General features: G+C 38.0%; 1 protein-coding gene across 1 annotated transcript in view; it reads right to left on the bottom strand.

Annotated features, from left to right (window-relative positions):
- mettl24 (methyltransferase like 24) overlaps positions 1 to 11,834 on the bottom strand; it is a 49,360-nt gene that overhangs the window by 10,214 nt on the left and 27,312 nt on the right. The window contains exon 3 of the mRNA XM_015376767.1: positions 8,538 to 8,671. Within this exon, the coding sequence (XP_015232253.1) occupies positions 8,538 to 8,671 (134 nt within the window). The remainder of the gene's footprint in view (positions 1 to 8,537; positions 8,672 to 11,834) is intronic.

Raw genomic sequence — 11,834 nt, 5'->3', positions numbered from 1 at the left:
AATATTGAACACATTGATTGAACAGATGAATTATCTTTATTTCTTTTCAAAGCTGTGCTGTTTAGCTAATATACTCTGGTAATTCTATTTATCAGCTTAATCCATGCTTGTCTGTTTGGTAGAATCTTGCTTAGAGATTTTACCATATATCATTTATAGATTCTCATATAGATGTCATCACATATTTCTCTATTCAGCCCTTTTTCAAATATATGATGTCTTCCTGTACCATCTAATGAAAAAACACCCTGCAAACTTTACTCTATTTCTCAACTCAATTCAACTTAACTTAACTTAACCTCTATTTATGGAACACGTTTCAAAACAACAGGTACTGACCAGTGCTGTAGAGGTAATACAGGTTAAAAAAAATGCCATATATGCCATATATCAACCCAAGCTTTATTTGATATATTTGACTATGGTCCTCAGTGTCTCTATTAACATGTTTCTGACTATGGAGCTGCCAATTACCAGAGTAGGCTTCTCGGATTGTACATCAATAAGCAGGAAAAATCTGTTAGAAACATGGACGGGGTGATGGTGAATAGTGGGCGAACCTCTAGAACTAAGCTTTTTATGTACAGTCAGTTGGGTTCCTGCCTTTTGGAGAACTTTTGGAGGACCACTACTTTGATGTTGTTTAAAAGCTTAAGAGAAAAACATGTGATTTTAGGGAGGAATTAAAAACCTTATCTGTTCCAGCAGATCGAACAGGGGCCACCATGACAAAGGCTTATTCACCTTCTGTTTTTACTTTTGTTTTAGCTGCAACCATTAGCAGCTGATTAAATGATCTCAATATTCTGGCAAGAGTATAGAGGTTGCTTGAGCAGTTACTACTCATAGTAGTCCATTACAATGGCAAACAACTGTACTTGCTTGTTCAAGGTGTTTCTCGGGCTCTTTGACTGATATCAGTTGACTTTCAGCAACACTGATTATTCTTTTGACTTCTTTGTCATGAAACCTTACAGAGTGCAAAGTACTGATTGGATTTTGTCATGATTTCTTACAATGACTTCAGGCAAAAAAAAAATGCAGGTTTAGTTGTTAAAGCATGTTGTATACAGTTTAAATGTCTCTGCAAGGTCCCTCCAAATTGTATAAAGGTTAGAGACAGTTATTTATGTTTTTTAAGTTGAAGTAACAAAACTAGCAATGTCTATTTTAGCAATGGTTACACAGACTACAGGCCAAAATTGTTCACAAACAAAAAAAACTCCAATAGCATATCTTCACTGGCCAGCAATTCATTTGAGGAACTATATTAAGATTATATGATATATAACCTCTCTGGGTTTGCACCAAAGCACATCTTTTATTTTCTCAGCTCTTACCCCCTTGGCTGAGACCAGAGACTCTCAGCCAAAGGTGTTCTGGCTGCTTGAGATATTGGTAAAGCCAAAATGCTTTATCTTTGCCTTTTAGGATACTTATTCATACTATAATGTATTATATGTCTATATTTCTGTTGTTTTATTTATCACTTCTCTAACATATATTTTGATACATGATGCTTTTTTTATTCCATTAATATTTCTTTGTATCATAACTTGCACAATTTCTGTTTTTGAGGTGCTACATAAATGAGAGCTCAAGTGTCTCTGCCTCCTCATGTTAGCATATACATGGTCCATTTATAATAAAGTGCAGGTATTTTTACTTCCCCTCCAAAGCACTAACCTATATTAGTGTCCTAAATTTGTTACTGTTTGGCCTTGAATCTTCAAGGACGTCCAATTTCACAAAGGAAAATCTTTTCTGCACTTCAATAGACGTTGATTGAGGTTCAGCAGGAGATGTGATCTCTGATTGGTTTTCCAAAACTGTATTGTCCTTTGAATACAAGGGTCAAGAAATGACATTAACTTAATCATGTTTTATTTTGAGTAATAGAAGAGGCAAAGCTCATCTTCAGACTGATATCTTGTCATGATCCTAACCTTTGTGGACTTTTTGGTTTCTTTTAAGTTTCTTTGTAAGTTTTCATTTACATTTTTATTTAGGTCATTCTGTGTTTTCCTGGTTGTATGTTATTGTAGTTGTTTTCTGGTTACATTTAAGCCCTGTTTTTCCTAGTTGCTCTTTGTTGCCCCGGTGCTCTTTTCCATTCCCCTTGGCTCCTGTCCACACCTGCTCCCAATTAACTAATTACTCCCCGTTTGATCTGTCTCCATATATAGTCCTCCCTATATATGGAGATCCCTGTAGAAGGGGTTCCTCAGTGCTGGTTTCTCTTCATAACCTACTTATCATGTGTGTTCTCCCTAGTGTCTCTTGTTTTTTTTGTTTCTTGTTTTTGGATTTATACTTCTGTTACCATTTGTTCATTCATTAAATCAGCAAAACTCATCTCTGCCCAACCTCCACCCAACCTGACCCACCTAGGCAGACATCCACGAGAATTGGATATAAAATAATGAAAGACTTACTGTACACTGTGTGCAGAATTATTCAGCAAGTTATATATTTGAGGATTATTTTTATTATTGGGCCACAAGTATGTTCTCAAACAACCCAAAAGACTCCTTAATATTAAAGTTTCATATTTTTTTGGAAGTCGATGCGTTTTTTTTGTTTTTTTTTAGATTTGGCCATTTTATGAGTCTGTCTGTGTGTGCAGGTAAATATTACTGTGCAGAATTATTAGGCAATGTAATTAAAAAACAAATATATACCCATCTCTCTTGTTTATTTTCACCAGGTAAACATTGGCGACATTCAAAAACAAACAAAAAAAACAAATCAGTGACCAATATAGCCACCTTTCTTCACCATGATACTCAAAAGCCTTCCATTCATAGATTCTGTCAGTGTCTTGATCTGTTTAACGATCCACATTGCGTGCAGCAGCCACCACAGCCTCCCAGACACTGTTCAGGGACGTGTACCATTTCCCCTCCCTGTAGATCTCACATTTCATGAAGGACCACAGGTTCTCGATAGGGTTCAGATCAGGTGTACAAGGGGGCCGTGTCATTATTTTTCTCCTTTTAGACTTTTTCTGGCCAGCCACGCTGTGGTGTATTTTGATGCATGTAACGGAGCATTTTCCTGCATGAATATCATGTTTTTCTTGAATGATGGCAACTTCTTCTTGTACCACTGTTTGAAGAAGGTGTCTTCCAGAAACTGGCAGTAGGTCTGGGAGTTGATCTTGACTCCATCATCTACCCGAAAAGGTCCCACAAGCTCATCTTTGATGATACCAGGCCATACCAGTACCCCACCTCCACCTTGCTGGTGTCTGAGTCACTAAGGAACTTGTTGCTCTTTACTGATCCAGCCTGGTGCCCATCCATCCATCTGGCCCATCCAGACTCACTCTCATTACATCAGACCAAAACACCTTGGAGCAATCAGTCTTCAGATATTTCTTGGCCCAATCTTGACATTTTGTCTTGCGTGTCTTGTTCTAAGGTGGTCTTTTTTCGGCTTTCCTTACATTGGCCAGGTCCCTGAGTATTGCACACCTTGTGCTTCTCGGCACTCCAGACATGTTGCAGCTCTGAAATATGGCACAACTGGTAGCTAATGGCTTCCAGGCAGCTTCACGCTTGATCCTTCTCAATTCATGGGGAGCATCTTCTCTTTTCAACACTCTTCTTGCGCCCCTGTTTGCTATTTGCCATGAACTGCTTCATTGTGCAATGATCCCGCTTCAAAAGCTTGGCAATTTCCAAACTGCTACGGCCCTCTGAAAGACGTCTGACAATTTCTGTCAAATTTCTTTTCTGACCCATTTTGCAAAGGAAAGAAAGTTGCCTAATAATTAAGCACACCTTATATAGGGTGTTGATGTCATTAGGCCACACCCCTTCTCATTACAGAGATGCATACCACCTGATTTACTTAATTGGTAGTTGGCTTTCAAGCCTATACAGCTTGAAGTAGGACAACATGTATGAAAAGGATATGAAAGGATATGAAAGGATGTTTTCGAAATACTTATTTGCCTAATAATTCTGCACACAGTGTAGTGTCCCCTGAATAAATAACCAGCTGAAAGGACTTATTAGAATAAGCATATACANGAATTGTTAGGCAAGTTGTATATTTGAGGATTATTTTTATTATTGGGCCACAATTATGTTCTCAAACAACCCAAAAGGCTCCTTAATATCAAAGTTTCATATTTTTGGAAGTTGATGCGTTTTTGTTTTTATTTAGCTTTGGCCATTTTATGAGGATGTCTGTGTGTTCAGGTAAATATTACTTTGCAGAACTATTAGGCAATGTAATTAAAAAACAAATATATACCCATCTCACTTGTTTATTTTTACCAGGTAAACCAATATAACTCAAAATTCAGAAATAAACATTGGAGACATTCAAAAACAAACAAAAATGATGCGTGTAATGGAGCATTTTCCTGCATGAATATCATGTTTTTCTTGAATGATGGCAACTTCTTCTTGTATCTCTGTTCTAAAAAGGTGTCTTACAGAAACTGGCAGTAGGTCTGGGAGTTGATCTTGACTCCATCATCTACCCAAAAAGGTCCCACAAGCTCATCTTTGATGATACCAGGCCATATCAGTACCCCACCTCCACCTTGCTGGTGTCTGAGTCACTAAGGAACTTGTTGCTCATTACTGATCCAGCCTGGTGCCCATCCATCCATCTGGCCCATCCAGACTCACTCTCATTTCATCAGACTAAAACACCTTGGAGCAATCAGTCTTCAGATATTTCTTGGCCCAATCTTGACATTTTGTCTTGTGTGTCTTGTTTAAAGGTGGTCTTTTTTCAGCTTTCCTTACATTGGCCAGGTCCCTGAGTAATGCGCACCTTGTGCTCCTCGGCACTCCAGACATTTTGCAGCTCTGAAATGTGGCACAACTGGTGGCTAATGGCTTCCAGGCAGCGTCTTCTCTTTTCAACACTCTTCTTGCGCCCCTGTTTGCTATTTGCCATGAACCGCTTCATTGTGCAATGATCCCGCTTGAAAAGCTTGGCAATTTCCAAACTGCTACGGCCCTCTGAAAGACATCTGACAATTTCTGTCAAATCTCTTTTCCCATTTTGCAAAGGAAAGAAAGTTGCCTAATAATTAAGCACACCTATATAGGGTGTTGATGTCATTAGGCCACACCCCTTCTCATTACAGAGATGCATACCACCTGATTTACTTAAATGGTAGTTGGCTTTCAAGCCTATACAGCTTGAAGCAGGACAACATGTATGAAAAGGATATGAAAAGATATGAAAGGATGTGTTCGAAATACTTATTTGCCTAATAATTCTGCACACAGTGTAGTGTCCCCTGAATAAATNACCAGCTGAAAGGACTTATTAGAATAAGCATATACATTATTTTTCATTAAATCAATTATTACATGGCATTATAAAGGTGAGAGTGAGGGTGGCTTCTGGTGCCAATGCTAAAGTGGTTTTGGGCCAGTACAGGTCAACCAAAGGGTTCACACATATGGCCCACACATGGGCCAGATGTGCTAAATCAGATCTGGGCCACCAAAGGGCAACATTTCTTTGTGGTATGTGAGCTGAATGTAAATGAACTGTGTGGGCCAGAGCTGGGCTAGACCAACTTTGCAATCGGGGTTGTAGTCGGAGCGCTATAGTTCTAATTATTTTAACTCTTATTCCACACCAGTGAGGGAAACAGTAATAGTACCACCAAAGTAAATCAGGTACAGTAGAAGATGGAAGATAAGCAGGGCAAAAACAAACAAACACAGGAAAGAGAAAAGAGGCATTTGCATTTACATGTACCATATCTATAGACAAAGTGGACCAATCAAAGGATCCAATTCATAATAAATTTAGTTGATTTAAAATACAAGCTCCACTCTAAAGTCTGCTATTGTGGTGTTAGTTTGTACATGCCTTTTAGAGAAGAGTTGAGTCCTACATTTGCATGTAGTCACAAATACAAATGTTTGTGGCTGGTTGTGTAGATAGGGGTTTCCAAACAGAACCATCACCCAGGATGTAATAAAATGTTTGCACTCTGGAAAAAAGTTTCAAATATGTGGATGAATTTGTTGCTGCTGCATCTGGATGAGACCCCCAATTATACAAAAAGGTTTGTTGCATTCTCACACAGTGTCTTTCCACAAAGACTTGTCTCATTTGACTCAAGCCATGCAGAATTTGATTTAATTCAATTCACTTTATTTATGTAGTGCCAGTTTACAACAAAAGTCATCTCAAGGCACTTTTTCTCAAGGCTCAGATAACCTGAGCCATTTGAACAATAAGCTTTGTCAAAAAGGAAAGCTTACCAAATATCACATGTAATAATTTCTTTAAAGTTCTGATGTTGCTGCAGTCATAGTTGCTGCACAGTAAGCTGTTCTATTTTCTTTTATTCTCAATTACTTAACATCACATTGTAAAAGAAGGTGAAGGGAAGTTAGATGATAATTGAATTTTAAATGTAAATAGCTAGGCGGGTGAAGAAAAGGTCCTTTATGATCCTTTATGTGGGAAAACTTCCTGAAACCATTCCTATCCACATACAAGCACCAAAGAGGCAACCAGTGAGGGAGCAGCTGTGCATCTTGCCCAGATACAGCTGCCCACAGCTCATTAAACAGACAGCAAAGAGGTGCATCAGCTGAAAACAAACATGCACCACCAGTAAATAAATGCTCAGAATTGGGGTGACTTCAAGGCTGTACATAGAGACAGCTGTGTTTTGCATTCTTTATAATTCAGTTCTACATGCAGCTGTGCACTATAGTTTGAATGTAAATACAGTGGGGGAAACTGGTCCTAGAGTCAGAATGTTCAGCATGCCTTGTAATGTCAAGAATATTACCAAGCACTCTGTCCGTGTGTGTAGGTCAAATAGGATGCATATAAGAAAACACTGCAGAGTCAGTTTTTTCAAGGAAGTGTATTTCCCCATCGCATTTTATCACATATCATCAGAATTGAGGGGTGACCTGGAGTGTATTGAATTCATTCCAAATGCTCTTAAATGGACTGCATGCAAAGTGAGTAAGTTTGTTTTTCATTAAATCTAAGAGAAAGTGAGCCAAAGAGTATCTTATAATGTTGTTATTCAGTTTAAATGTCCGAATGTTTGGGCAAGCTACTACTCCCAACCCACATTCCCTTATTTATATTTTTATAGGACTATGTAAACTACCTTGCAAAGGTATTACTATATGATTGACCATTCACGCACACACTCACATCTGAGGAGAATTTAGAGAAGCCAATTAACCTAACAGTCATGTTTTTGGACTGTGGGAGGAAGCCAGAGTACCCGGAGAGAACCCACACATGCACACGCAAACACAGAAAGACCCTGGGCTGGGAATTGACCCTGAAACCTTCTTGCTGCAAGGCAGCAATGCTACCCACTGCTCCACTGAGCAGCCCCATCTCAAATCTTCCCTCTATTTCCAAAATACTTTATAAACATAGTTTCTGATCAACTCCATGGCTATCTTGCCCTCAACAGTCTTTACGAGCCTTTCCAGTCTGGTATTCATCCCTCCTACAGCAGTGAAACTGTCCTAATAAAAATCACAAGTTATCTCCTCATATCTACTGATTCTGGGCTCCTCTCTATTTTCATCCTCTTCAATCTTTATGTGGCCTTTTGTAACAATTCTCACTCCATTCTCCTCACTAGATTATCCTATCTTGGCATCTCTCACACCCATACTTACTGGTTCCGCTCATATATCTCCGACCATATTCAGTTTCTTAAACTCAAATCTTTCTGATCCCACACTTTCCCTGTCACTACTGGTGTCCCTAACGGCTCAGTTCTTGCACCCCCCCTTCATCACTTACCTCTTTCCCATTGGCAATATTCTCCTCAATTTTACCATTTATTTTCATTATTCCACTGTTGACCCATCGGTTCATTTTAAACTTCCTTAAACTAAACAGTGATACAACCAAACTCCTCCTCATTGCCACCAAATCCACCCATTCCAAAATCAATACTTTCACTCTACCCATTGATAACTCCTTGGTCTTACCCTCCCCTCAGGTCAAGAGTCTGTGTGTCATCCTCGACTCCCCCCTATCCTTTCAATCACAAATAAATAACATTAGGCAGTCTGCATACTTCCACCTACGCAACATTAACCACCTCACCTTCAAAAAGCAACCTCCTCCGGCGCCCTCCGATCCTCCTACTTGATCTACCTTAATGTACCCCTAAGCTCGACTTGTTACCACTTGTCTCCCCAACTCTGGAACTCACCCCCACCTGACCTATGCATAATTGACTCCCCCCCCATTCAAAACCAGACTCAAAACCCACCTGTTCCAGTTTGCTTATTTGTAAATAACCTCTTCTTGTCCCTCTCCATAACTGTTTGTTTATACTTTTCTGTTCCCTGTACTTTTTATTGTCTGTAAAGTGACCTTGAATGTCTAGAAAGGCATTGTTAGATAAAATGTATTATATCGTATATACATTTTCAATAGGTACAGATTATATTCCAAGGCATATTGAGAGATTATTTATTTTATGTTTAAAATAGCCTACTTATACTGATCTATAAACAAACAAATGTAAATTTCTGCTTTCCTTTACCTACCCAAAAGAGTAAACCCTACAGTGCTTGCTCTTCATCCTATGGGCCAGATTGAACTCTGGATCCAGGCAAACCGCCCAGTTGCCAACCGATGGTTCTGTAGCAGCATAATTATCAACTAATGGAGCACAGGTTACCTGGATAAACACAGAAACACATAATAAGTTCATGTCAGAGCACTTATTATTTGTAACAATAAAATAATTGTGGAGAGTCCATGTTTCAAAAGCAGAAGCATCATAAAAGCTGTTTTAGCACAACAAAAGAGACCCCTGGACTGGAAATGTTTGGTCAGGAAATACGATTGTATCAGTTTTGGTGAAATGAAACATATGATAGCAAATAGAGAAAGATCATTTTTGATTTAACACTCTAGAGCACAGGTTGAAGACGCATGAGCTGCCTTTGGTGATGTGACATAAATAGTACTCTTAAATGTAACAGGAGTTATGTTTAAGAATCATTAATGAATTAAATGACTATTTGTGTCTGTTTTTGCATTTATATTGAACTTAGCTCAAGTTTAACTGGTTGATTTTTGTCTCTTGATTTAAAAAAAAAAATAAATTAAGTTACATTTAATTTAATTTCCCTTTGGATTGGAGAATTGAATTGAATTGTGTCCTTATAATGTACAATTTACGGATACCCCTCAGTATTAATGCTGTCACATAAGCCTTTATATTTACAGATGACTGTCAAATGCAGCAGAATTTGATCAAAACCAAGTGACATTTTCAAGCTCTATTTGTAATGCTTCATATTAAGTACAACTTAATTAAGTATTAAGTAGAACAGATTTGGAGCTCAAACATTTGCTGATATTTCTTAGTCTGACATGGAAAAAAAAGCTGAAAAACAAGTACGTTGATAGAGAAAGTTCCTTTCTGAGTAATAAAAACAAGTGGATATTTTATGTTTTTTTTTTCCATAGAATGAATAGCTCCTTTAAAAAACCAGGAAGTTTCCTATCACGCAAGAAAGTTATCAATAATCTAATTTATTGAGTAGAAGCAATTTGAAAGGTGTGTAAAAAATTGTAAAACAGAAAACACAATTTCAAGTTTAGCTAATTTGGAACTTGGTCATCTCTAGCACAAGAACCTGCTGCCTAAGCATTCAGAGGCCAATTTGTGCTTTGTTAGCTTAAGTTTGCACAAGGAGTTACTTGGTTGGCTCAGACATGATGATGCAGAGCAAAAATCAAACTCTTAAGCACTTAAGGAACTCTTCCGTTCCTTAAGTGCAAACACAACAACATGCACAAAAATATGTGTGTGTTTCTCCAGACTCTGCAGTGTTTAATTAGCTTAAAGTGAACAATCAGTGCTGACATACAGGGGAAAAAAAAAAAAAAAACTGAGAATGTGGGTGTGATTAGTCATTCCAAAATAAATCATTTGCAATCTCTTCTAGTAGCTTATAAAATTGCACCCATTGTTGGCTAAAAACTGGCATTTGTAATCACATTATGAATGTTTGCCTTCTCTGCAAGAATTTCCATTTTTACAGCTTTGAAAGAGCAGCTTGCTGCAGCCTGTTCACTGACAGGTCAAGCACAGAGGCACCAGCTAATACAGGTTCGCTTTCATCTCTGTCCTCAGGGTGTTTTTGTGGTACTGTAAAACAGAAATAACTATGGCCTCAGATGCTACTTGATTTAATTTTTGACTCTAAATGCACTGTAATTTCTGATAATGATTATGTGCCCCTAGCTGAAGGCAGTCATCAACACATGATGAGCTGCAACATGGACTAGGAAGTTGACTTACAAGCATTGTTAAATGTTTTTTTAAGCTTATGATATTCCTTTAATTAAGTTACGCTCTTTTCTGCAAATGTAACAGGAAGTATTTCTACAGTATGTGTCATATATGTTTTCACCTCTGCATGTTTCCCTGTGAATGCATGCCAAGAAGCTGCCAGGTACTTTTGATTGGACAGTTGTGTCGCAGGCCATCTCTCTGAGTAGCAGCTCTACTAGACACTATGTCAGTCAGCATTACAGCTGAGGATGCAGAGGATTCCCGCATAGACTGCTCCTGCCCCCGCCTGTCACCATCACTGATGGACGGCTCCCTTTCACAGCTTCCTTCACAAATACACTATCTTCTTCTCTGTTCTGGTCGCTGTCTCTTGCTTTCCCCTCACACAAATAAACAAAGAATCTACGTCACACACACACAAGCTGAATCTGTATTCTCTTTAAGATATAAAGTGATAATGCTTAGTTATTTGGACAATGGATAGGGCCTCATGTCCTGTCGTGTTATTAGAGAATATTGATAAAATGTTGATTTATGCAAAATCCAATTTATTTAAGACAAACAATGCTAAACATAATTTTTCTGTGATAAAAACCCAACTCTCTTTGTAATTTTAAGCAGCAGTAATATATATATTTTTTTTTTTTCTCAAGACTCCTACAGGCCCCAAGAATTTTTTTATGATGCAGAACAAATCTGTGGATTTACTGTAATTAATAATGATATAGATGGAAAATCAAACTACAGCATTTCATTGATTCACTCTGAATTGAGGTACTGTGAGATCCATCTACTTTGTAATCAATATGAATTACAGAGCCTAGCTGAGCAAGATGAATAGATGAGCTGAATATAGCCGAGATCCAGGAGTCACCTAATTTTGGTTAGAAAGATACAGCCTTGCCCTGATGTTAATTATATTACCTGGTTGTCCTTCAGAAATAATATTGCATACATGAGGCTGGGGATGTTTCGCATTGTTTTTGTGTCAAACTTACTTTCTGAAATGATGGCCTAAAGTCCAATACTGGTTCCTTCAGACTATAACATATTGTTTCACAAAGTTTTAGTCAGGTGTGGAGGCATTTTTTAGGAAGAAAGCACTTCTGTCTTGCGATCGCACTCTTTTTTACTGACATAAAAACTCTATGAGACTCTCATGGATCAAGCTAAATTTAAATGGAGTTGAGAAGTTTGTTCCAACATCTGATCACCAGTTTGGCCCAATTTGGCCCAGTTTTTTTAGTGTTTAATTGATGCCTCAGAAGCATTTGACCTAATGAATCCTGAGAAATGTTTTTATAAATTCGATGACGGAGGATTTCTGAAAACCTTAATCGTCTTGGATTGGTATTCTCACCAGTTTATGTATATAAAATGGTTGTGGTGTGCGACAAGGTAGCATTTGGTCTCCTGGTAATTTTGATATGTAAATGTACAACTTATCTAAGATGTGAATACATTTAGGACTGGTTGTCAGGTTGGTAATAGAACTGTCAACACCCTGATGTATCCTGATGATCTTCTGATGATA

Source organism: Cyprinodon variegatus, unplaced genomic scaffold (assembly GCF_000732505.1).
Source record: "Cyprinodon variegatus isolate N-32 unplaced genomic scaffold, C_variegatus-1.0 Scaffold141, whole genome shotgun sequence".
Taxonomy (NCBI): domain Eukaryota; kingdom Metazoa; phylum Chordata; class Actinopteri; order Cyprinodontiformes; family Cyprinodontidae; genus Cyprinodon; species Cyprinodon variegatus.
Note: the sequence above shows the minus strand (reverse complement) of the source record. Positions and strands in the feature narration are given on the sequence as shown.